Source organism: Alexandromys fortis, unplaced genomic scaffold (genome assembly GCF_014885135.2).
Source record: "Alexandromys fortis isolate MF-2015 unplaced genomic scaffold, M_Fortis_MF-2015_v1.1 scaffold_66, whole genome shotgun sequence".
In the NCBI taxonomy this organism is placed as follows: Eukaryota; Metazoa; Chordata; class Mammalia; order Rodentia; family Cricetidae; genus Alexandromys; species Alexandromys fortis.
Window position 1 is genome coordinate 4,608,977 of NW_026067950.1, and position 25,539 is coordinate 4,634,515.

Sequence of the window (25,539 nt, forward strand, 5' to 3'; positions counted from 1 at the left end):
AATCATTTTGAGCAGCTGGTACCCAAATCCAGTCTTAAAGTAGCACTATCAACATCATCTCTCTAATAGGGATTCTCAGCTATGGAGGATGAATGTAACTTTTCCTAAAGAGTTGGTCCTTGGAGGGACTCCTGATGACGGAAATTAATGATTGTTGGGGAAGGGAGAGCCACATTCCTCAACGGTGTGGCCACAGGTAAGTTACCGTTGCTCCAGTAAATACAGGTGCCATTCCTCAACGGTGTGACCACAGGTAAGTTACCGTTGCTCCACTAAATACAGGTGCCAAAAGAGAAGAGAAGAAAAGAGAAAAAGATATTTTCATATTTCATGGACATGAACACAGGCCAACCTGATCTGGGGAATCCTTCCACTGAGGTTCCCTCTTCACAGCTGAACCTAGGTTTGTATGAAGCTGACAGCTGAAGCTAACGATAGCATCCAATGAACGCTCTTGCCAGTGTTGTGCCAGTGGGCACAACTTTCCTGGCAGATCAGCGATGGAGCACGCATGGTCTGGAGGCTGGGAAAGACCTTGGAGGTCTTTTCTCCCTCAGCAGCCTGAACAGCACCTTCCAGCACTATGAAAGGCAGTCATGGGAGACTGTCTCCCGGTCAATCCAAGACAGATCTCTCACCACAAGGAAAGTATGTGGTGTCCTGAGCAATAGTGTCTCACCACCTAGTTAAGGCAGCCAAGAGAAATGGCAATAACTGTACCGTCTTTGAAGGACTCTGGAACTTTCTTGACCTATAACTTGTAGGGAGGTGACCCTTGCTTTGAAGTGAGATGTTCCCTTAATAGCCGTCTTCTGAGAGCAGCAATGTCCACCCATGCAGTGTGCCTCTGCTCTTACTCCTTTATACTATGGTTTTTGTTAGTTCAAAAGACATGGCTTTTCCTAACACTTCTTCACACATCCTCAGTTTTAGGGAACTCATCCTTCCTCCCCACTCCCCCAGCAGAATCTACCTTTAGCTCCTAGTATTTCCTTCTTCACAATCTTTCATATTGTGTCTGTTCTAGCTCCTCTTACTCCCATTTGTATTTGAGCTGTAAAGTACGTTCGATGTAGCACTTTCATGGACACTTCACTTGGTTAACCCTTCCTCTTACCCCTCAAGAAATTTCTCAGATCTTATGTGGATGTAGGTGCCAGATATATGGGTACCATATGTAGGTGGGATTTTTCTGTGTCCCGGAAGCTGCTTCCAAATAACCACACAGAGACTTAATACTAATTATAAATGCTTGGCACAAAGCTCAAGCTTATTACTAACCAGCTTTTACAACTTAAATTAACCCATATCTCTTATCTACGCTATCACATGGTAATATCTTTTTCCAGCACAGCATATCCATCTCCTGCTTCCTCTGCATCTGCTGACAACTCCTGAGACTCTGAACTCCTTCTTCACAGCATCCTTAGTCTGGCTCTTCTGCCCAATGTCTTCCTGCCCAGCTATAGGCCAGTCAGCTCTTTATTAACCAATGAAAATAATACATCTTTATAGTATACAAAGATTGCTCCACAGCGTGATAGCTGTCATGAAACTACTGAATCATGTATTACACATTTGCTTGCCTAATATTACATATTAGATAATGATTTCATAGTAAGATATATATGTGGAATGTGTATATGTAGGAGATCTGTAGAAAACACGTTTTCAGAGAAAGATCATTTTGTTACCAGTTATCAAACAGCTGGAAAGAAACTTGGTATCAGCACCTGTTACTTGTCGCCCTCTCTCAGTGAAACTTTAGCATGCAAACTTTTTCGGGAAATTGTAACTCTGCCTTAATGTTTTAAATACAAGATTGAAAATAGACACAAAAACAACAAAACAGTTTAAAATATACATTCCATCCTGGAAGTAAAGAAGTAGAGCGTTCTAGAAAATCCAGTTTCTCAAACTACTACACTTCTTTTCCCAGTGTAATGATTTTTGTCAAGTTCTTGGGAGCACAAAGGATTCATATTACAAATTAATGGTAATCAATAAAAAAAAAGAAAGAAAAAAAATTAATGGTAATAACATGTAAACTAAAAGAACACAAGCATCAAGCTTAGCTAATAAAATGGATGCCTAAGAATAAACATCCTTAGGGGAACAGTGGGTGAGGAAACAGTTAAGGACGACATATACCTCTCATTTTTATTTTACGTACATTGATGCTCTGCCTGCATGTGTGTCTGTGTGAAGTTGTCTGGTCCCCTGGAACTGGAATTACAGACAGTTGTGAGCAGTCATGTAGATGCTGGGAATTGAACCCAGGTCCTCTGGAAGAGCAGCAGGTGCTCTTAACCACCAAGCCATCTCTCAGGCCCTGACACCTCTGATCCTCTGAACTTCTGCTCAAGGTTCAGATTTCTGTGAAAGACGATGGAAAGACCTACCTTGTGTAATGCTCCTTCTGGGCTCCCGGTGGTGGGTGTTGGAAGGACCTATCCATGGTGCTGCAGTCAAGAAGAGAACACAGAATGAGAAGTGGCAGTCCTCCACATCCCCAACCCTAGCCCTGGAACCCTAGGACAGCCAGCCAGGACCTAGTCATCATCAGACACAAACACAACCTACAATCAGAAAGCAAACACATCCCCACGTGAGGAAGCAGCCAGGCGACTGTCTGCCATGTTCTCTGCCAGCCTATCTAAGAAGTCTTCCCCATACACTGTTAGAGCATAAGTTCCAGTAAAACTCGTTGGTATTACCTGCCTTGTGGTTTCTATCAAGAACGCTAACCTTCGGGCAAAGGAAATAGCTTAGCTGATGGAGTACCTTGGCTTCAATACCCAGCACCACAAGAACTCTCTCAGTGAAACTCAGAAAACTGTAACTCTGTGCCTTAATGTTTTAAATACAAGATTGAAAATAGACACAAAACAACAAAGCAGTTTAAAGTGTACATTCCACCGTGGAAGACAAGAAGTAGAGTGGCCCATGCCAGTGGGTTTGAGGTCAGCCTGTCATATGTGAGACTCTACCTCAAAACAAAACAGCCCCACACCTTAGGATGACTGATAACACTGCCACATTTAATCTATATAATCTTCACATTTCAAATGGACTTTTTTTTTTTTTTTGAGAGTCTCACTATGCAGCCCTGACTATCCTGGAACTCACTATGACAATGCTTCTCAACCAGTCATGTCCCCTTTGGGGGTGTCAAATGACCCTTTCAGGGAGTCGCCTAAGACAATGGGAAAACACAGAGATTTACTTTACAATTTATAACAGTAGCAAAATTACAGTTATGAAATAGGGGGTCACCACAGCATGAGGAACTGTCTTAAGGGGTTGCAGTGTTAGGAAGGCTGAGAACCACTGCTCTAAAATTTAGTTGACTGCTGAGTTCAAAACTCCAGTCGTTTTAAAGACCTTCTTACCCATCAACTAATGCTAAGAAAGAAAATCTATTGTACTTGAATAATGTGTGCTTGTTCTGCTATAAGAATATTCAATTCCGGGGCTGGAGAGATGGCTCAGTGGTTAAGAGCATTGCCTGTTCTTCCAAAGGTCCTGAGTTCAATTCCCAGCAACCACATGGTGGCTCACAACCATCTGTAAAGAGGTCTGGTGCCCTCTTCTGGCCTGCAGACATGCACACAGACAGAATACTGTATGCATAATAAATAAATAAATATATTTTAAAATAAAAAAATATTCAATTCCTAAGAAAGATAAGCAAAACCAACACTGTAAAATGGATATAGACTAGCCTGGCCTTGAACCCACAGAGATCCTCCTACCTCTGCATCTTGAGTACTGGGATTAAAAGTGTGCACCACATGTATAGCTAAAGTGAATTTCTTGGATATAACATATAATGGGTATTTATTTTATATACCAGTTATTCACATTTTAATTCTCCTCTAATCTGTTTATTTAGACAATTAATTTTTTAAGATTTTTGATGGCTTTCCCGGCATTGTGTGACACAACTTTCCTTGAAGAGATACAACACAGATGTCTACTCGCATCATACCAGGATCCCACAACAGACAAAAGCATGGGTACCACGAACAACCCACCTTGATGAACCAGTAAGTTCTACTGAGAAGACTTCCAGGAGCAGAAATGGCTCAGACAGTTGCATCACCAAGGCCTATCCTTGCATGTGTGATAGCTCACAAAAGCTGGGAACCTGGAAGGCACAGCGCAGCTTGCAGGCAACTCATCAAGTTAGAGAATGTCCTTTCCAGGAGACTGTTCTAAGCTTCTTCCGGGAAGCTCTGCTGGTGTCTGCTTCTCCAGGGCTGCTGATCTGGTCTCAGAGTCTTCTTTGCAGCTCAGGTTCACTTAGATTGAAAGGGACTCTCAGCTTTGATTGCTTACCTTGGCAGGGAGGAGTCTAATATGTCTGGTCAGTTTCAGGAACTTCTTGAAGCTCTTTTGAGTTGTTTACCTTCATGCTTACAGAGTTTCCCGGCAGGATGGAATGTTTCTGTTCTCAGAGGAAACTGTTACACAACCTGTTATTACTTTCTTGTTGCTGTGATAATTGCCCTAACCAAAAACAACTTGGGAAGGAAAGGGTTTAGTCCAAACACAGTCGTCATTATTGTGCAAAGCCAGGTTGGAGCATAAGGAAGGAGCCTGGGGCATGCCCCGAAACCGAAACAGGGACCCCCCGCTGGAGTGCTCCTTCCGGGCTTGCTCAGTTTCACCCGCCCAAGAGTGGAACCACCCTCTGTATCAAACAGTGTTATAGAAAATGCCCTCCAGACAAGCGTAAGGCCAATGGAGGCAATTCTTTAGCCGAGGTTCTGCCTTCCTAGGTAACTATAGTTAATGTCAAGTTGTTAAAAACTACAAGTTGTTAAAAACTAATCATCCCGTTATGTTGTTATCATCCACATTTGTAACCGCTCCAAATCCCTCAAACTGGATTAGTTTATTGTATCTCAGTTAACTGAAAGTCCACACGTAGGATAAATTTTAGAAATACGATAAATAATCTGATCTTCTATCCCCCCCCCCGTGTTAAAAGCCTAGTTCCTGCTGTCGCTCTGCTCTGTGATCTTGTTAGTTTTGTAATTCAACGTTCATCAAGAGTGAACATCATCCCCTTAGATAACGGCGTTTTTACAGGAGGCACTATGAGAGCGTAAGGAGCTTTCCTCCTCTCCCCTCTGCGGAATCACGGTTCCAACTTCAGGCTAACGGAATAGTCAGACTTCTCTTGACTCTAGAGCATTAGGCTCTTGAAGGTCTCTCTCTTCCATCTGCATATAGCCACAGTTAAAATGCATCTCTCTTCAGAAGAAAATTCACACCGGGCCCCCTCAGAGGAAGCAGCGAGCTGAAAGAGAGTAACTCTAAGGTAGAAGAGAATCTGGATCTTTTGGAAAAGCTAGCACCCTGGGCCAGCAACAGCGCTCAGCGTCGCGTCACGTGTCTGCAGCGGCAGCGGGATTGGAGGAGCGCATTTTAGCGCTGCGGTCTAGGCACGGACGGTCCCGCCCAGCTGCCAGAGGAGCCGGGTAGCGGAGAGAAGGAGCCACCAGAAGACCGTGAAGGGGAGGGGGCGGGAGGGGGGTGGGGCAGCCTTAGCCACCCACGGCCTGGAGCCTGGGAGGACGAGGAGCGACGCCAGGCTACCCGCCTCGTCACAACTTGCCCAGACAAGACATACTTTATCTTGCACCCTGGAAGAAGGAGCCGGCCTGCCTCTCCCTGCTCGGCTGCTCCGAGAGCCCCGCCTCTGCGCCAGAAGCAATCCCGGGATCTGGGGGCCCCGGCGACGCCTCGTGGCTAGCAGCGCCCGGCTTTCGCCCAGGAGCGCGCAGCTGCGGTGAGTCGAGGTCTGGGATGCTCCAGGCGCCCGCCGGGCTTCTACAACACAGAGCATCTCTCGTGTCTGCTGGCGAAGTCGGGCCTTCTTCCCTCCTCTGCCTGCTGAGATCCGCAACGCTGCGGATCCGCCGCGGCCGTCGGCCTCCAACCATCCTTTGCCTTCTAGGACTCGGCTTTACGAACCTTTGTCTTTTCTGGTTCATGAGGCCTGATGCACAGCGCGGTGTGCCCAAAACAGTAGTCGCCGCACGGGGCTGGGAACCCAGCCTGGGATGGGGAGCAGGGAGCGAGGTGGGGGTGGGGGACAGGGAAGTATGCCCCCTGCCTTCCTGTTCCGGCCATCTTGTGGTCGAGATTCGACCTAGGGGGCTAAGGATGGCTAACCGCAGACGCCCTGAGCTCCTGTGGTGACAGCCAAGAGGGTAGCTTGGGGCTGCCCTCATCCCTGTGGGGTATGCAGGGGGAGCGGGCGACCTTCTCCCGCGTTAAGCTAGAGATCTTTGGAACGCAACAAAGGTCCATCCTTTTAACTGGCCAAAGGGGAAAAAATTGGGAGGGATATGGGCCCAACCAAGCACCTAACTCACTTAGCCGTTTTTTGTTTGGTTGGTTAGTTGATTTTGTTTTTGGCTTTTTAAATTTATTTTTTAATCCTAGCACATTCCGAATGCCCTTTCCTTTCCCTCGCTACACTAGGTGCTGGGAACAGCGGTGAGCAACACACCTCTCTTATTCCCGCTGATCCCGCCAGCCCAGTGGATGGAGCCCAGAATCCACAAACCTGCCAGGTCGGTGTCCCAGAGCTTCAATAGCTGAGGAAACTGAGGGCCAGGGTCAACAGATGTGTTCTGTACATAGAAGAACCTATCTTTAAAGTATATGTGCTTCCGGCTTTTATGATAGGTTCCGGTAAAATCTGGTTTTCATACAGCCCCAGAATCTTGTGACTGCATGGCTTATATATATCAAGTGTGTGTTTCATTTCCTGGACACTTTGCTGTGGGTTTACTTATACGGAAAGTGTTCAAAATAGTTGGTTACAACTTACCGTCGGGTTAGTTATTGTGAATTGTATTTTCCTTTTTTTCTGTTCGTGTATTTGGTTGTTAGGAAAGAAAAAAAAATTCCTGATGGTTGGTCCAAGCAGGGCCTCCCTGGTGGATTGAGGAGGAATGCCTGGCTTTTCCTCAGCGCCTTGATCTCCGAGGGAACCACTGGCAGCCTCCAGAAGACCCCCACGATGAGAGGCCTGGGGTCCGCAGGTCACTGCTAGAACTGTTTAAAGAATGCAGCAACAGCACGAGTCTGTAAGGTAAATCCCAGAGCCCGGTTGCCTTGGTAGAACGCTGACGGTTGACGTTCGCATCCTTCTTTTTAAGTTCAACATTTTGAGAAATGCTTTTGGGATGACAAACTATTGCATACATTGGGCTAGTTATTTGGTTTGCATTTTAACAAGATGTCAAAGTTAAGCTGCCAATCCACAGAGGGAGAACAATCCGTCTAAAAAGTATATTTAAAGCAAGACAAATTTTAAAAGGCCGATAAGCTTAACTCTGTTGTGGTGTAATATAAAAAAAGACACTCTTAATTTTAAATGTACAATTTTGGTAAACGTATACATCCAGATAACACCGTAGCCAACATGCAGAATGTCCTATCCCAAATTTCCCTCCCGCCCTTATGCTCTCAATTAACTGTTGCCTCACATTCCCCAAATGTGTGGGAAAGGTGTGTGTGTATTTCAGATCTCAAAACCTAACGCTAGCATAGGGGTGGAGAACTAGAAGACCACAGTTAGGAGTTCAAAATTCAGGAGACGTGACCCCACGCATGTTTCAGAGGCTTTCTGGGTCCTGTCTTTTGAGACCAAGGAGGGTGGTGTCAGGGGAGGTGGCAGCCGACAGATGCCCGCTCCCGGAAGATGAGGAGTGTGGTTCTCCGGCTAGTCCAAGAGGTCTCTTGTCCTTCTGGTCCCGCAGGTCCCTGAGCGCATGCTGAACGCGCGTGGGCGGATACGCCTAGTGCTCCAGGTCCGGGCTGGGCGCTGCCATAGCAACGTCCTGGACGCCCAGATCTTAGGCTGCCGCCGCCGCCGCAGCAGGGGTCTGGGCCTTCGGCGGGCTCACGAGGGGAGTGGCGGCGGCGGCCCCGAGGCGGCCCGGGCCGGTAGAGTACACTGCCCCGCCCCTGCAGCGCAAGCTTAGGCGGTGGACTGGCTTGCAAGCATGGTAAGATGCGCGAGGCCAGAGGTGCTTGTCCGGGATGCAGGGCGGGGACGGTGGGGTTCGCTGGGACTCTCAAGCTCTCCTGCCTCCTGCCGCGCTCTCTTCCTCCGCAGCCCTTCCAGAAGCACGTCTATTACCCTCTGGCCAACAGCCCCGAGGGGCCCGACGCCTCTTCCCCAGGCGCGGCCCCCATGGCCTTTGTCCCCCCCAGAGCGGCCTCGGGCCCCCTGCCCTTCTTCCAGTTTCGGCCGAGACTGGAGAGCGTGGACTGGAGGCGGCTGAGCGCCATCGACGTGGACAAGGTGGCCGGCGCTGTGGACGTCCTGACGCTGCAGGAGAACATCATGAATATCACCTTCTGCAAGCTGGAGGACGAGAAGTGCCCACACTGCCAGTCGGGGGTAGACCCTGTGCTGCTGAAGCTGATTCGCCTGGCGCAGCTCACCATTGAATACCTAATGCATTCGCAGGAGTTCCTCACCTCGCAGCTAAACCTGGTGGAGGAGAGGCTGCGCCTGAGCCTGATCGACTACGAGCAGAGTAAGCAGCTGCTCACCAAGCAGGCTGGCGAGATCAAACTACTTAAGGACGAGTGTAAACGCAGGAAGAAGATGCTGTCCACACAGCAGCTCATGATAGAGGCCAAAGCCAGCTATTACCAGGTAGGAATCTGCGCCGCCGGACCAGTTCACTTTAGGAGCCCGACTTCTCCATTCTTCCCAGAGATTTGTTCTTCAGAGAAAACAGATCTAACCAAAAACACTCGTTTTAATCAACAGAGAAAATGTTTCATTACCTTATGTAGCCACCAAGGAATTGATAATCAAGTATCTACTATTGCCTGCATAACTTACGATATTGTCCAAATATAGGTTGTTGAACCTGTTTCCTCCTTTACAATAGATGTGAAAAAAATCAGTTGTGTACAAATTGCTATTGAGGTTGGCCCCCAAAGGATCTGAAATATGATTCAACATGTGAGGGTCCCACCCCCCCTTTTTTTTTTAATTTAAAGTGTTTCCCAAATGACAGAGAAGTCCCAAAGTAAAACCAACAACCTTAGTGGGTCCATCAGCCAGGCCCCCATTACCTACATTTGCCACGCTTCTGTTTCTCCTCTGTCTGTGTTTTGTTCCTTCGTAAGAGCTGTCTCCCGATGAGTTAGAGACTCCTGACGTATTAATGTGTGCGGTTGCCAAGGGCAAGAATACTAAGATTAGCATGTAAAGAATTAAACACCTTTGAATCTAAATCATAATCTCTGTTCAAATTAGATGTTGAACTCGGGATAAATACTGCAGTTTTGAAATCAGGGTATGGGTTGAGTAACTCTTGCTTTGAACTGCTTAGGACCAGACATCTTTTGAAATTTGGAATATATGTATTCACCTAATGAGGTATCTTGGGGCTGGGACTCAAATCTAAATATGTGTTTCTGTGTATGTGCCTGTGTGATCATGTGAAGGTGTCCAAGGAGGCCGGAAAGTGTTCGAGCTCTTGGGACTGGAGTTACAAGTGGTTTGTGAGCCGCCTGATGTGGATGCTGAGACTCTCGCCTGGGTCCTCTGCAAGAACAGTAAAGGTTCTCCAGTCCACGAGACCCACATCTAAATAGATAATTAATTGATATTTTAAATACAGCTTACAGCGATGGCCTGGTGTTGGTTATTTTTGCTTTGCCTATGTTTTGACTGAGACCCATTGCGTAGAGTTGTGTGTGGAGTTTCATACGTGTGGGTAGATTGCTATGCTTTGGAGAATTTTGGATTTAAAGCTTTCAGATTAGGGAGGTTCAATTTGTGCTTCAGTGAAAGAAGGACCAACTCTGATTTTTTTTTTAAAAAAAATGGTTGACCTGTTAGTTGACAGAATTACTGTACTTTTGACACATGTGAGATGGTACTCTTTAAATGGCTTCAAGTGGTCTTCGGAAAATGGGAGCTGAAGTAGGCTTCAGTGCTGGAGATGTGGGTGAGTCGGGGGCTCGGACCACAGCCGTGAAGAGCAAACTTGTTGAAACTTCAGGTTATATTTTGGTCAGCAAAACAGTTTAGGGTAAGACACTTGATTTCGTTTGTCGTTAGACTTTAGGATACAGTTGGGAGTTTTTATTAATGAATTAAAATTAATTAATCTAATGCCTGAAAAATAATCCAACCTAGGGCTTTGTCCCATGTGTAGGTATCTAGCCCTCTAATGGAGCGTGGACAAACTACACCGCAGAAGAAAGGCGACTGTCTCTTTGCCAGTGTAGCATTGCCGCTGTAGCTAGCCTCAGGAGCCTGTTCCTTCTCCAAGCCGGAGTGCTGTAGGCTTGATCTTGTGCTGGTCTTATGCCGGCAGCCGTGGCTGCTGTGGGTTCATGAATGCAACGGCCTCATCGTTCTACATCTTGTCTACCAGACATTGTTTCTGAGGAATGTTCCTGACATCGGCTCTACAATCTTTCTGCTTTCTATTCCACACTTTGTGAGCTGTTGGCTATCTCCTGTCAAGTCCATGCCACCGTTGCATCACTGGCTGATCTTGTCAGGGTGGTTGCCATGATGACTTGCAGGAGTCACAGCTGGGTAACTCTGCTGATGGCTGTTCTCCCTCAGCAGGGTTCACAGCACCTTACGACACCATGAAAGCTAACCAGCAGGGGAGAAACTTCATGTTAACCAATGTGGTTTACCCATGTCCTGTAATCAAAGTGCAGGTCTTACAATCGTGTTCTAGTAGGTAACCAGGAGCACTGGTAACATGCTGTCTTGTTTCTGGGGTTTCTGGGACCCCCGCAGCAACCCTAGAGGGTATTCTCACGCCTGTCACTGGGTTTTCATTTGGTCACCTAAGGCTTCTTGGAGGGGCATTATCCTTCTGTGTAGGATAACTAGATAAACATCAGCGGTAGAATGGACAATGACCCTGTGCTACCACATGTACACAATGGAGTTTTAGGTTCCAGTCAAGAAAAATAAAATTATGAACTTTGTAGATAAATTGATCAGTATAATTTTATTTTAGTAGTCCAGACCCAGAAGAATAAATACAAATTCTTTCTCATATGTGGATCATAAAATTGAGTCTTAGATTTGTGTGTTTATGGTGGGGTACCGGTAGAAGTCAGGAAACTAGAAAGAGAGGCCGTTGGGAGAGGAGAGGAAAGTGAGGAGCGTAGTGTAGTAGAACACAGGTAGTGTGGTGGGCACGGAAAAGGAAGGGTACGTGGGGAGAGGCATGGGAGGGAAAGCAGGATGCGGGGGAGATAACACCAAGGGGGTTTGAAAAAAATCACATGGAAACCTACTAATTTATAAGTTCCCCAATGTGTGTATACACTTACACACACACACACACACACACTTAATTTTTTCAATTAGAGAAGATTCATTTATTGGCCAAGCACTCCTCATGGCCTTCCCCTGCCTGCCAGGATTGTGATACTCTTGGAGATTCTGATTCCCGAGGTGTGGAGTGAGAAATGCCCCTTGTTAGGGAACAGCCACACCTTTCTGATGCTGCTGGCTTGGGGGAGGAGTCAACAGACTCAGAATCCTGCTGGGCAAAGTGAGTCAAATGACTCTGTCTGTCCTCAGGCTTCACAGGGAAACGTGGCTCCAGGTGGACTGAGCTTTCTCTCTGTCTCTCCCTCCTTCCCACCTCCTCTCCCTCTCTCCCTCACAGTCTACCACACCTTCAATGTCAGATAAACGCGTTGAGGGCTGGTTGCGTGTTCAGACTGTAAGAAATTCCATGACGTAGAAAAACGCAGTTGGGTCTTAGACATAACCAAGAGTGCGGGAGTCATTTCTCTACTGGTGGTTATGCTCTATCCTGTGGCCTCTTTCGTGCGGCCTGGCTGACAGAGTGCGTCCAGGTCACATGCCTCTGCTCACACAGAGAGAACAGCAATGGAGACGCTTTCTAGGGAATGAATAGGTTCAAATCCCAAACGGATTTGTCTTTGGGCCACCAACTCACAAAATATGATGGGGAGACATTAATTATGAAAGCTCAACTTACAGTTTAGGCTTGTCCTACTAGCTCTTTTAACTTAACCCCATCTTTTAAATCTCTTCTTTTATGTGCCTCGGTTGCCTTTACTCTGTCCTCTCCATCCTGCTTCCTCTCTGTCTTGCAGCTCCACTTCTCCCCAGAGCTCTTTCTGTCCAGAAGTCCCGCCTATACCTCCTGCCTAGCTATTGGTCATTTGACTTTTTATTAAACCAGTCACAGTGAGACACCTTCACACAGTGTAAAGTAATATTCCACAGCACGCCTCTACTACTGTTGCAACTGCTAGACCTTAGCAAATCGCTCAGCTCCTATGTACATAAATGTCTGCTCTGTGGAACGGGAAGGTTGTCCCCGCATCATAACCAATAGCTGATGGCGCTTGTGTGGCCATTCTTAACATATAGCTAAATTGTTGAGAGGTAGGGAAGCCGCATAGCCGACAAACAAACACCATAGCTGATTTTACAAGATGAGGGAAGTCACGTGACTTCCAGCATATTGATGTTTCCTTACCTCTGCAGACAAAGTCCAGAAGCCCTGGGCATCTTGCAAAAAAAATGTAATGCGTGCTAGGGTTTTGCTGTATTTCCATTTTCTATGTTGGGGAAACTTTAAGATTAAACAAAAAGATTTTTTTATATAAAATTTTTTAACTTTGAGAAGTTCATAACTTTTTTTTTATCATATTCACCTCCAGCTCCTGCCAGATCTGTCCCCACCAACTTCATGTCCTCTGTAAAATAGCAAAAAAAAAAAAAAAAACTATGGTGTCCAGTTTGTCCTATCCGCATACTCTTGGGTGTGGGGTCATCCCCAGGAGTATGACCAATTCCCAGAGGCCATACTCTTATTTTTTTAAATAGTTTCCCTCCGTCCATTTCCAGAGGAAATACTGTGTCCTTGTATTCTCCCTCATGTCTGTTATACACCATGTACCTTTGAAAAGTCTTCAAAGATGTATGTATTCATAGGAGAGTGTTTGTAGGTTTCAGACACTCCAGACACATCTACAAACACGTCCACATATGTGTGTGTACCTGTATTAGCTACTAGGTCTGCCATGACAAATACCATTGATTAGATGGCTTAAGTAACGGAAACTTATTTTCATGGTGTTTGGAAGCTGGGACTCCTACATCAAGGTTTTAGCAGGGCTGGTGTCTGGTGTGGTCTCCCAGCCTACCATGAGCAAGTCAGTGGCAGAGGGTGGAAGTCGACGTAACAGAAACATGAGTAGGGCTTCCAGACGTTACCAGAGGAGATGCTTCAACCGTCAGAAGATGCATTTCCTTGACTTGTTTTAGCTTGGGAAGGGTGTTCTTACCTTACCTTTGCCCTTTGGGTTAGCGTCTCTAGCCAGCTTCTTTATCTTTTAGGAGAAGCTGCCAAGAGGCCATGCTTCGAGGTCCCTGGTTTTTACTGCAGGTAGCTGGAGAATCTCGCTGCAGACACTTGACTGTGTTGCTTTTTTTCCAGTGCCACTTCTGTGACAAGGCCTTCATGAACCAAGCTTTCCTACAGAGCCACATTCAGCGCCGCCACACCTCAGAGTCTCACCTTGGTAAGGCATGAACTCCGTCAGAGTTACCTTCCCTCTGCTGCCTTGTTCCTCTCTCAGTGAGTCGTGGTCCGGTGCATTTCTCAGTCCTTTTAAAAGAAAGTCTCACGGGCTGTAAATGAGTAAATGCAGTGAGTAGATGGTGAGCCCCCATGTGTAAGTTCTCAGTGCCCTGACGCCGAGGACACAGCGTGAGCACGCTGGAGAAATCCCACTTCGAGTCTTGCCGGCAAATGGAGAGCTAAAGTAACACTGGAACCAGGGCGCCGGCTTCCGAGTGCCAGATCCAAAGAACATATCCAAGGCTATGAAGGACAGAGACAGGGAGAATCATCCCAGGCGGTCTTTGGAGGCCTCTCTGAGGAGGCGATTTCTATCCAGAGAGCAGAGTCCTAAAGGAGTTGCGGTCTGGTGAGATCTAGGGACTAGAGCATCCGAGGTTCACGGACCACCGATAGTGGAGGCAGGAGGAGAGGCTGCACGGTGTGTCTAGAGAACAGGAGTGGGGTGAGTGAGGCCACGGCAGGTGGGGAGGCTGGAGGCTTGGGGGAACTGATCTCAGGAGGCGACGAAGGCCCTGGCCTATGGGTTTGGGGGTACAGTGGGAAGACGTGGGGTGACTCCTTCGTAGGGAGAATGATGACAGAGAGCATCCTAGCTGCAGGTGAATCGCCCGCAGGGGCAATAGTGCAGCTGGTAGAAGAGGGAGGAGGTGCCTAGAAGCTCACATGAGAAGAGGAGGAAGCCGAGACGGGCATGGTTGCAGGGCAGAGGGATAGAAGAACGTGCCGGACACAGGGCCTACGGTTATGACCGGGGGAGAAAGCAAGAGATGAAGCACAGACCTGCTCCTATTTAGGAGAACGCTTTCTGTGCTGGAGGGTGAGGGGTGGGAAGACGGTTCAAAGAAGGTGGAGGCAGGAGAGTTTGTGTTGGCCACACATACATTTGCATCACACGTGCAAGAGACACGCAAGTCACACAGCGGATGCTTGCAGATGGGGACCCGGGGTAGATAGAGGGATCTGGAAGGACCCTGGAGGACGGGGGCTGGTTGGAGCCTTCTAGTTAGAGGTCAGAAGACCCAAGGCCTCTGCTAGATCTCCCAACATTGTTCCTCAAGAAAGGCAGGTAGGACGGTCCTGTGAGGATGACCTATGGAGTGTGCTGTCTTGAACAGCAAGAGGAAAAGTGTTCCTAGAAGGTGGCAGAGCTCAAATACATCATTGTTCCTGAAGCAAAGAGTGGAATGCTGATGGGGAACTGACTGCTGCCACACAGTGGTTGGCCTTGGCATTGCAGGTCAGTCTTGAGTGTGTGCTGGGAAGAGAAGCAGGAGACCCAAGATAGCACCTTGACTGAACCATGGAGACAAGAGAAAATCATCTTATATTGGCATTAATGTGTCTGGGTGCTGATGGGAAGAAGCCAGAAAGCAGAGGTAGAAATCGGTAGCAATGAAGACAGAAATGGGAGAGGGTCCTGTGGAGAGGGCTCTCCAGTTCATCAAGGACTGGGTCTTCCCACTGTTCGAATGCTCTCAAAGCACGGCAGGTCTCCTCCTCCAGCAGGGCAGGCGTGTTTTCAATAGATGCCCTGGTTTCCTCCACTCGGGGCCAGTCTGTTTCTAGTCCTGCCTGCGGTGCTTTGTAGTCGAGGCAAAACAGAAAGCAGAAATTTCCATTAGAAACCACGGACTGCTGAGCGAGTAAGCGGTGTCTTTGGACGCAGGGGAATGTTGAACTCTTTTTCTCTTGGTTGTGAACTGACCTCTCTCTCTGTTTCAGTTTACTCTTGTTTCTCATACTTGTGTCAGAGGGCGTTTCAGGCTCTGAGATGAGTATTGTCTCTTCAGGTCATCTTTGAGGTTCTGACTTTCTGCTTTGGTTTCCATCCCTTTCATGTCTGCACCCACAGCACATGTAAACCCATTCAGTCATGTGTACATCCTCATGTAAGTACATGGACATCATAAAGTACTTCTCCCTTCATGCCTTGCTGCCTTGGACAACCTTTCAGTCCTTCGCTTTTGCCTTAGTTGAACAGATGACTACCCAAGTCCGCATCTTGAGTCCCCAGCCTCTATATGACCAATGACAGGGACTTCAGTACAGTTGGGAGGGAGCCCAGACGTTGTCGATGGTGTGGTACTTGCAGGCAAAGCCTTTGCTCCTCTGCTTTGAGTGGGATGGACTTGTCTGAAGAGTCCAGAGCCCTAGCGACCAGGACTGCTCCCCGAACAGCGTTCACACGCTGTCCCCGCGAATAAGCTGTAGTACAGTGAGTGGCTGACAGAAGTCACTAACGTTAATGAAATGTCTGGTCACATGAAGGGCTCCCGACTAGCACGGGACTGGGCTCATAGCATACACTAGGTAATAGTGATCCGAGCAGGAACATTTTATTCTGTCTTATCCACAGAGCTGTGCCCTGTAAGGTTTTAGGTGAGTTCACAAGAAACTAGGTTTTCCAGATTCTAACTAGACTTTCTGTCGCCACAGAGTATGATACAAAGGCCCAGACTGACAGGCTCCAGAAGGAGGTTGACATGTTGAAGGAACAGCTGCAGCTCACCAGGTCTCAACTGGAGTCTTCCCAGCATGCCCATGCAGTCCGGTTCTCTAAGGTAGGATGCGGAGTTCTCTACGGGAGATGATGCAACCACTAGGAGTTTAAAAGACGCAAGGACACGGGGATGCTGGCTTGTGTGTATGTGTGTGTGTGTGTGTGTGTGTGCATGTACATGTAGGCCAGGGCCCTTATTCCTTTGAGGTTTTTCACTGAACCTGGAGCAAGACTTGGATGCCCTCAAGCCTCAGCCATCCTCCTGTCCCTCACGTCCACAGCACTGGAGTTACAGCCTTATGTGTGGCCACCCTGGCTTCATAGGTGTGTGTTAGGGATTTGAACTCAGAACCTCACGCTTATGCAGCCAGCCCTGTTAACCTCCAAGCCATATCGTCAGTCTCCAAGTGTGGTTTCTGGTTTTGTTTTTTATTTACATGTATTTACTGAGAACGTATGTGAATGAGCATGTGGAAGCCAGAGGACAGATGCTGGACTTGGTTCTTTCCTTCCACCTCGTGAGTCTTGGGATCAAATTCAAGTTGTCAGGCTTGGCACCAAGTACCCTTACTCCGCGATCCGTCTCACTCGCCTGCACCCCAGCCGTGCTTCAATGAGGAAGGATCTCTGTGTATAGACCCCACTGTTTTAGGAAGAGTCTCCCGGTCTCCCTCAGAGAAGACAGACTGGAGCTCCCGTTGGTTTTAGAATATGCAGGTCTGTTTCGTCCCAGAGCCTTTAGTGACACATATGAAAATGATTCCAGGAATATGAAATGCAGAAGTCGAAAGAAGATGACTTCCTGAAGTTGTTTGAGAGGTGGAAAGAGGAGGAGCAGGAGAAGCTGCTCAATGAAATGGAAAAGGTCAAGGAGATGTTCATGAAGGAATTTAAAGAACTAACTTCTAAGAATTCGGCATTAGAATACGTGAGTATTGATCATAGACCTTCTCATAGTATCGCTCGCTTTCAGACAGTGCTAGCATGACATCGTGGCAGAGGGTCAGATATCTCATCCTGCCGAGTAGGCACGGCCCCTCCTTCCAGGGAGCCTGTGGCACGCAGGAGGCAGAGCGGGTGAACGGGATTGTTTTGTTATAGGGCAGTCCGTACAGGCTCTAGTACAGAACACTTGGGGATGCATTTGTTCAGCTCCAAGAAACTCTGTTCGTTCTTTATGTGGTTAGCTTTAAATAGCCTTAAACCACAAACCCTCCTCCAAATTCTAGAATGTTCCAAGTAGTGGGTGGAAAGGCCGACACAGATTACCAAAGTGGGGGGGGGGGCGGGTGTGCTTGCCTAGCCCGCTCCTCTCTCTGCACCTGTCCTATGAAGAGGATTTGGTCTCTACAGTGAGCAGGGTTATGGCAGGGGTCTCTGTGCCAGGTGGGAACGGACCTGTGTGATAGAATCACTTTCTGAAGGTCGGAACCTTCATCTTCAGGGCCTGGCCATGCAGCTCTTTCGCTCTGAAACCTCCTAGAGAAAGGGGAGGGCGCTGAGGGCGATCCTTGGGCTCCCTCTAGGGGCCGCACATCTTAGAAACAAAACTAATGGCTACCGTGGAACAAAGCCAAATCCTTTCTCGCCCAACACCGTGTGACAGTCGGTCACGTTGTCTCCTTGGGCTCTCCTTTGTCTGTTGCAGTGTTTCCTCCTATAGATGAGCCTGGTGGTTTACAGAAGCGCTGCTGGGGCTTTCTCCTGGCTAGTCTGAGGTCCTCTGGGCAGGGGCTTGGAGACCATGTGTCAGTTCATCACGCCGTGGTCCATAGGCACCCGTGGTCCTCACCATCTGTGGCTTTTCACTCTGCCTTACCGGCAGTGTTGGTGGGAACACGCTTCTGCACTGACAAACTCCTTTGCCTTTGAGTGGTTGCCGTGATCACACAGAGGGTAGACTCCCACCCTTCCATTTCCTGATGGTAACTTTATTGCCTCTTGCTGTCTGCACTGGTTTTTTTTTCTTTCTTCTTCTTCTTCTTTTTCTATTGTTAACGTTGAGAAAATTAGAAGTCTAGTCCTAGCGAGTTTCTTACTATGGTCCCCTGGATGGTTGACCTTTCATTACAGTCTTAGCTTCTTAGAACTAGCTGCCACGAGGGCGTGGTGATATACCCCAGGAGTCCTGCACTAAAGAGACTGAGACGGGCTCAGCAAGAGTTCAAAGCCAGCTTGAGCAGCAAAGCCAGATCTGCCTCAAAACAAACAAACAGAAAGAGACAGGTATACCCAGTTCCTCTCACAAATGTAGTGTTTTTGTTAAAAATGTAAAAACCCATTGTCAAAGGCCAGAAAGTTGGTTTGGGGCCAGAGAGGTAGCTCAGCGAGTAAAGCATTTGCTGCGTAAGACTGCTGACCCAGGTTTTGGGGGGATGGCTGACCCAAGCTCAGTCCCCCAAATCCACAGCTGTCCTCTGAGAGCCATGCACGCTGTGGCATGTCCTACCCCCCTCCAAGAGTAAACCATTTTTTAATAATGAGTTTAGTTTTTCCTTTCTGTTTTTAATCCTGTATGCACTCTAGAAAGAAACATCGAAGATGAGAGAGAGGTAGAAACAAGAGGAAGCATGGGACAGGCAGGAGAGCTGTGTGGGAGCGTTTGTTTGGAAGGGCATTCGAGTTGAACATGGCTTTGTGCTCGCGAGCTTTGTCACTATGTCAGTTAGATAAATGTGTAGCGTATCTACCGGTGACTCTTTTTCCCCATTTACAGCAATTGTTAGAAATACAGAAGTCCAATATGAAGTTCAAGTCCAACATCGGCTCCTTAAGAGACGCTCATGAGTGTAAGGAAGATCAACTCCCGAGTCCCCAGGAGCTCCAGAACATGCTTCAGCTCCTGGAAGGCCAGGTATGGCGCGGCCAGTTATGGCATGGCCTGATATGGCACGGCCAGGTATGGCGTGGCTGGTGACCGCAGGCACAGCTTACAACATTCACTTGGTTGCTTCTGCTTGCATCTGCACGAGGTTATTGTGCAGTGTGTATACAGGCCCGAAGGAGGGCACTGGATCCCAAGGAACTGGAGCCTCAGGTGGTCTTGATCCAGAAAGGGGACACTGAGCTCAGCAGACTGCAAGTGCAGTCAGCGCTCTTCACCAGTGTTTTTTCCTTAGTGAGTTTGTTCACACCAAATGTGTTTGTTTCGTTTATTCTTCCCTTGTATCTCGACACATGCCTAACTCAGAGTAGGTGTTGGTTCATAGGCGTGAATATAAAACAGCAGAAATTTTTCAGTTTTAACTAGGAAAATGTCAGTCCGAACTTGTGTCCTTAGTCAGTTCGCCTTGCTATTTAATGTCTTTCCTCTTTCGGGTGTAGATCTCGCTTTTTAAAAACTGCATATTGAAGCTTCAGACTTAGTTGACGTATAGCACTGCATTGGCAAACTGATACCTTTTGTGTATTTTATTCTCATTTGGAAGTCAGACTCCATAATCACTCTATAAAAGTTATTTTATCTCAGTGGTTTATGGAAAGCTATTAAAAATTAAAAAGGGTAAGGATCTAGGTAAGTGGTACAGCCTGTGTGAGGTCTCATATTCAATGTCCACTCTGTGTTGGGGGGAGTTATAACCTATGAATTCTATAATAATAATTTTAAAAGCCTTCGAGTCACTGAGCCTACTCACAGGGTAAAGGTTTTTGCCAACCAAGCTTGATGACCTAGGTTCAACCCCCGGGACCCACTTGGGAAAGGAATAAACCGACTCTCATTGGTTGTCTTCAGACCTTCACATGTGTGCAGTATCGATGCTTGACCTTGCATGTACACATACAGGCGCATACATGTACACACAGAGATGCATACATGTACCCACACAGATACATACATGTACACACACAGATGCATACATGTACGCACAACAAATAAACATAATAAAACTTTAAGATAAACCTATGAAATTTTTAAATGGTAAGAGCATTTTGAAATCTGATTACCATTTCTTGTTTTGATGCTACATCATGTCTGCCTCCCTTAAATGTACCTTCTTCATCACAGCTGGCTGTGCATGTCATCCTGCCTGCCTTTAACCTTTCGGTGACACCACCTCCCTGCGTCCCCCGCGTCCTGCCCCGGCTAGCTACAAGGCCTTGTCCCACCGGACTTTAAAATTTGCAGTGATGATCTTCCCTCTGCCCCAGGGTCCTCTTTCTACAACAGTGGTTCTCAGCCTGGGGGTTGCAAGCCCTTGGGTTGCAAGCGACCCTTTCGCAGGGGCCGCCTAAGACCATCAGCATATCAGACGATTACATTATGATTCATAGCAGTATCAGAACTACAGTTATGAAGTAGCCATGGAAATCATTTTATGGCTGGGAGCCGCCACCGCACGAGGAACTGTGTTAAAGGGTCGCAGCCTTAGGAAGGTTGAGAACCTCTGCTCTAGACCATGACTCCCCGTTCCCCACCATGGCCCTGCTGCCCCTTTCTGCTGGCTGGGACCTTCTGCTTTTAAGATCTGCCTCACATTTATCCCCCAGGATCACTGGAACACTACTCACAGGGTTTTCCCGAGTCTCCTCTAGACTCTAGTGTTTGTTTGACCAGAACTTAGTTATACACATTCAACAGGAGCTCCGGCATCACCGTGTCCACCCCTTCCTTGCCCATACAGAGCTGGGGGTGTCCTTCAAATCCTCCACGTTGCCAGTGGTTGCTCAGCCAGTTCCTGAGCATGCGTAGAAAACTGGAAGATGGCCTACTCTGTTGACCTTTGCTTTTCACTGATATACTGTCTTCCATGAGCTGACTTGCCTGTCAGTAAGACCCAGAAACCTTAGTGCTTTGCCCCCTGCTCCCCAGTCATTGGAGAGGAAAGGACCTCAATTGAGAAAATGCCTCATAAGATCCAGCTGTAGACAAACTGTAGGAGTTTGTCTTAATTTGTGATCATGGGCGGAGTGGGGGCTCCAGCCCGTGGTGGGTAGTGCCATCCCTGGGCAGGCAGTCCTGGTTCTATAAGAATGCAGGTTGAGCAAGCCATTGGGGAGCAAGCCAGTGAGCAGCATTGCTTCACGGCCTCTGCATCAGCTGCTACAGACGAACCATTCTTTTCTCTCCTCCAGGCGAGCAAGTGGACAGATCGATTTCAAGTTCTTAGTGAGGATCACGGCCAGGAGAAGGGAAAGGTAAGACTGAGAATCCAGGAGCCCCATCTGGTCAGCTCCCCATCCCGTCTCTCCAGGGATGAGAATCCAGGAGCCCCGTCTGGTCAGCTCCTCTGCCCCTGTCTCTCCTGCTGAGGATGGAATCAGGGCCTCAAGCATGCCTAGGCACATCACACACATGCACACGTTGGCCATTTTGAAAAGAATTTCTAGTTAACTCAATAATGTAGTATTTTCCTACTTAACATTTCTGGAGAAATGTGTAAAAAAAATACCTAGAATTATTTATAACTTTAATACAAAATTAACCACTGCTACTCCTTTGTAAGCTTCTCTTCAATTTTCTCTCTATATTATAAGTGCTGCATGTCTCTTTGCAAGCGATTTTCTTTGGCCTTTGAGACTCTCACACACAGATCCAGTGTATTTTGACCTCACTCATCCCTGACTCCACCCCCAGCTCATTCTGGTCGCGGGCTTCACCACTGTGTCCCCTCCTCCTCCTCACTTCATGTCTCCTTTCTATAGTCTGTTCCAAAAACAATCCACTGACTCCAGTTAGTGTTGCCCGTATGCACACGGTTCTAGGGCCACCCCCTGGGCACGCGCACCCTCCCGGGGCCACACCGTTGATGAGAAGTGGCTCTGTCCCTTCCAGCAGCCACTGGTTGCCAGCAGCTCCTCCGCTCCAGATGGGGCTTCATGAGCTTATCCCCTGGCCACGCTGGATCGTTGACTGGCTTTATCTAACACAGGCAATCAGAGCCTCCCTGAGTTCCTGAGTGCAACCGCTTTGTCATCGCTAGGTGACTCTGGAGCCTGGCCCCCTTTCTAAGTCCAGACTCGGAGAAACTTCCTTCTTCATTTCTTTGCTTCTTTGCTCCTTCTCTTAAGCTCTGTGCCCTTCACCCCGTGACCACTTGCAAATGGCATAGTTTTCCCTTCTTTCCATCTTTCCCCTCCAGGCTGCTGCCAAAACTTCAGCTCGCCTGACATGCTGGTATTCTCTTAAACACTAATAAAAGTGTCCTCAAGCTTTCTTCTGAGTATGCTTTTAGATTCTTTTATTAACTAGGCTAAACCCAAAGAGGACACCAATTTCCTGGGGAATACATCATGTCCAGCTGTTTTATAGACGGGGCCTCCCATCTCTGGCTCTTAACGTTCTTCCTCCGCTCTCTTCTCTGAGCCTTGGGTAGTGTGCGGGTGGGTGGGTGGGGGGCAAATGTCCTGTTTATGGATGAATAGCCCACAATCGCTTATCCTCTTTGATGAGTTGTGAATCTTTGTATTAACCACGGTCCACTGCAAAGAGAAGCATTTCTAGTGAGGGTGGAGAGCCATGACAACCTACAGGTATAAAGAAGGTATGTAGAAGCATTTGATACCGTGCCCTCAGCAAAACGCTAGGAGCAGGTTTTCCAGCCACAGTTTCTTGGCCTGCTTTCCAGTACCAAGCAGGAGTTCCTTCCTGTGGAGCAGGCCTTTAAGCTGATCATGACGCCCATGCCACGATTGCCCCATGTGCTTCTCTACGGGCTACGTTCCCAGAACTCTAGACCCCCACATACAGATAGACCCTTACAAAATGTGCATTGCTCTTTCTAGATAACGGATGCTTTGTGCTTAAAAGATACAGTCCAGCGTCATTTTATTGCTGGGAGATGATCTTAGGTGTCTCATGTGTTCATCATTTCTGTTATTGAATTGATACATCTGAGTTTTTTCACGTTTCTGAGCTGGGACATAAAGAAAAGACTGTTAACATTAAGAACCTAATGAAAACAACACGTTAATGTAAAAGTGATTCCCTGATTCCTGTTCACTGAGTATAGCATTGTTATAACAATTCATTGTTAATGTTTCCCCCGGGACAAAGTACCTAAAGTAGATGTATTTGAGAATATCTTAAGATAGGAAATCTTGTTTTTTTAAAATAATATTATCTTTTGTGCCCTCTGTATTGCTAACAGATCTTTTCCGCACAGAGTATCTTGTTTCCTCATCCACATATTTCCTAAAATAATGTCCCTTCATGTAGTTAGTACTAAATACTCCTTTCATAGAGTACTAAGCAGAATATCATATAACTAAAGATTATATGGTCATGTGTATATGTGTGTGTGCGTACGCATGTTCACATCCCATGTGGTCCTGTGTGCACTGTGTGTGGGGGCACAGGTTGATATTGAGGATGTCTTCCCCATTCACTTTCCAGTTTATTTCCTGACAGGATCTCTTGCTGAGCCTGGAGTTTGATGATGTGGGGGTTTGTCTGGCCCATTGGCTCGCTCCAGGGATTCAGGGTCATCACTTCCCAAGAACAGCAGCCTGATCTGAACTCTGGCCCTCATGCCAGTGTTCATGTACTTTATCCACTGATTTTTCTAGACTCGTCCTGGTCTCTTTTTTGTTTTTTAAGACAGGGTTTCTCTATGTAACAGCCCTAGTTGTCCCAGAACTAGCTCTGTAGACCAGGCTGTAGACCTCGAACTCACAGAGATCCGCCTGCCTCTGCCTCCCGAGTGCTGGGATTAAAGGCGTGCGCCACCACCGCCCGGCTCTGCTCTTGTTGCGAACATATGGGGAAGCCTCTCCATTTGTTCTTTTCATGGCTGCTTCCCTTTTCTGTCGGTTTTCTACTCGCTGTGGCAGCCTGTTACAAATGCAGCCTTAAATGATCCACATTAGTCATCTCACACTTTCTGTGGGACAGGAGTCGGAGGCACGACAAGCTGTACTCAGAACATTGCCTAAGCTGTGTTCTCCTTCAGAGCGCCTATGGCTAGCCTGGGTTAGCTTCTGGAAGCTGCCCTGGTCCACTAAAGTCCCTGACGTGGTCATTGGCCCGTGGGAGTGTCACTCAAGCCCTCTGGTGTTGAATTAGGAGTGGCGGCAGGGCTGCGTCCCCGGCACCCGGCCGCCCACATGGCTAGCTTATGTCCAGAAATAATTACACGGAAACTGTATTCTTTCAAACACTGCCTGGCCCGGCTAGTTCCAGCTTCTTATTGGCTAGCTCTTACATATTGTTCTAACCCATTTCTAATATTCTGTGTAGCCCACGAGCTGGTTTACCAAGGAGGATCTTAACCTGCGTCTGTCTGGAGCAGGAGAATCATGGCGACTCTTCGACTAAGCTTCTTTCTCCCAGAATTCTCTTATGTCTACTCCGCCTACCTAATTTTCTGTCCTATGAGGGCCGAGGCAGTTTCTTTATTATAATTAACCAATGTCCTTCCCCCATCATTTCCCCTTTTTTTCTGTTTAAACAAAAAAAAGAAGGCTTTAACTTAACATAGCAAAATTACATATAACAAAACAGTTATCAAGTAAGAATTACAGTTACAATATTTATATCTATTTTATCTCATCATAACTAAGGAAAACTATAACTATCTATTCATTCTTCAACTCCATCAAAGACTCCAGAAGGATATAATAATATTACCTAAGCAAATAAGAAATAAATGACAGAGACATCTTGCTGCCTGGACAGTCACCCAAAGTTCTTTTGTACCGTTGGGGCATCCATCTTTGGCCTACAGGCCCATAGTTTCCAGCAGACACCTCCACGAAGCAGGAAATTCCAAAGACAGTTCAGTCACTTTCTGCTGTGTCCTGCAGAATGTCTCGCAGACTCTTTCATGAAGCAGGAACCCCGAAAGATCACCTCACCTTTAGGCAAGTTCAGCAGTCCTCTCTCTGCGGGTTCTCTGTGTCCAGTTTATGCAATAGTCCAGGCAAGAGCAGTTTCTTGCCCAAATGGCTATCCAACTCCATAAGGATCCTCTTCGATGCCCATCTTCCTTTTGAAGTAGATTGGTGCTGCCAGGAGCAGACGTGTCTCATTGTCATGAAAAGCCCTAAATTATTAAAACATTTAAAATGCCATATTCTGCAGTCTTTGAAAGATATGAAGAATGCCTAATTGAAATATATCTCTATATATCTAGAAAATCTAATTAACATGACTACAAGCTTAACTATTAGCGATGATTATCCATTAACAACCTTTATTTCCTAATTATACATTACATTTTTAAATGAACTACACATTCACAATACCTTAATCAAGATCAAAAATACATATACATATAACAAAATTGACCTTAAAATCCATACCAATGCAAATTATTCATATCTATATCATATCCCCCTTTAAATGTAAAAGAACATTTATAAACAATATTTGGGAACATGGGTGTAGTTTTTTCTCTCCAAACTGCTTCCTGCTGAATATAGGGGCGTCATTAATTAGGTCTTTCA

At 47.0% G+C, this 25,539-nt stretch overlaps 1 protein-coding gene across 12 annotated transcripts in view; it reads left to right on the forward strand.

Moving 5' to 3' along the window:
• Positions 1-5,531: 5,531 nt before the first annotated feature.
• Dzip1 (DAZ interacting zinc finger protein 1) overlaps positions 5,532-25,539 on the forward strand; it is a 51,505-nt gene continuing 31,497 nt past the window's right edge. For 4 of the 12 annotated variants that reach the window (XR_007593300.1, XR_007593301.1, XM_050150409.1 and 1 more), the window contains exons 1-10: positions 5,532-5,800; positions 6,499-6,590; positions 6,913-7,114; positions 7,785-8,033; positions 8,144-8,692; positions 13,509-13,593; positions 16,092-16,216; positions 16,922-17,083; positions 18,872-19,009; positions 21,229-21,291. Coding sequence is in view for 10 of the 12 variants with exons in the window: in XM_050150409.1 (XP_050006366.1) it covers positions 8,031-8,033; positions 8,144-8,692; positions 13,509-13,593; positions 16,092-16,216; positions 16,922-17,083; positions 18,872-19,009; positions 21,229-21,291 (1,125 nt within the window). In the remaining 2 variants the exon portion in view is untranslated. The remainder of the gene's footprint in view (positions 5,801-6,498; positions 6,591-6,912; positions 7,115-7,784; positions 8,034-8,143; positions 8,693-13,508; positions 13,594-16,091; positions 16,217-16,921; positions 17,084-18,871; positions 19,010-21,228; positions 21,292-25,539) is intronic. The other 8 variants (XM_050150413.1, XM_050150419.1, XM_050150411.1 and 5 more) reach the window with 7 other exon arrangements.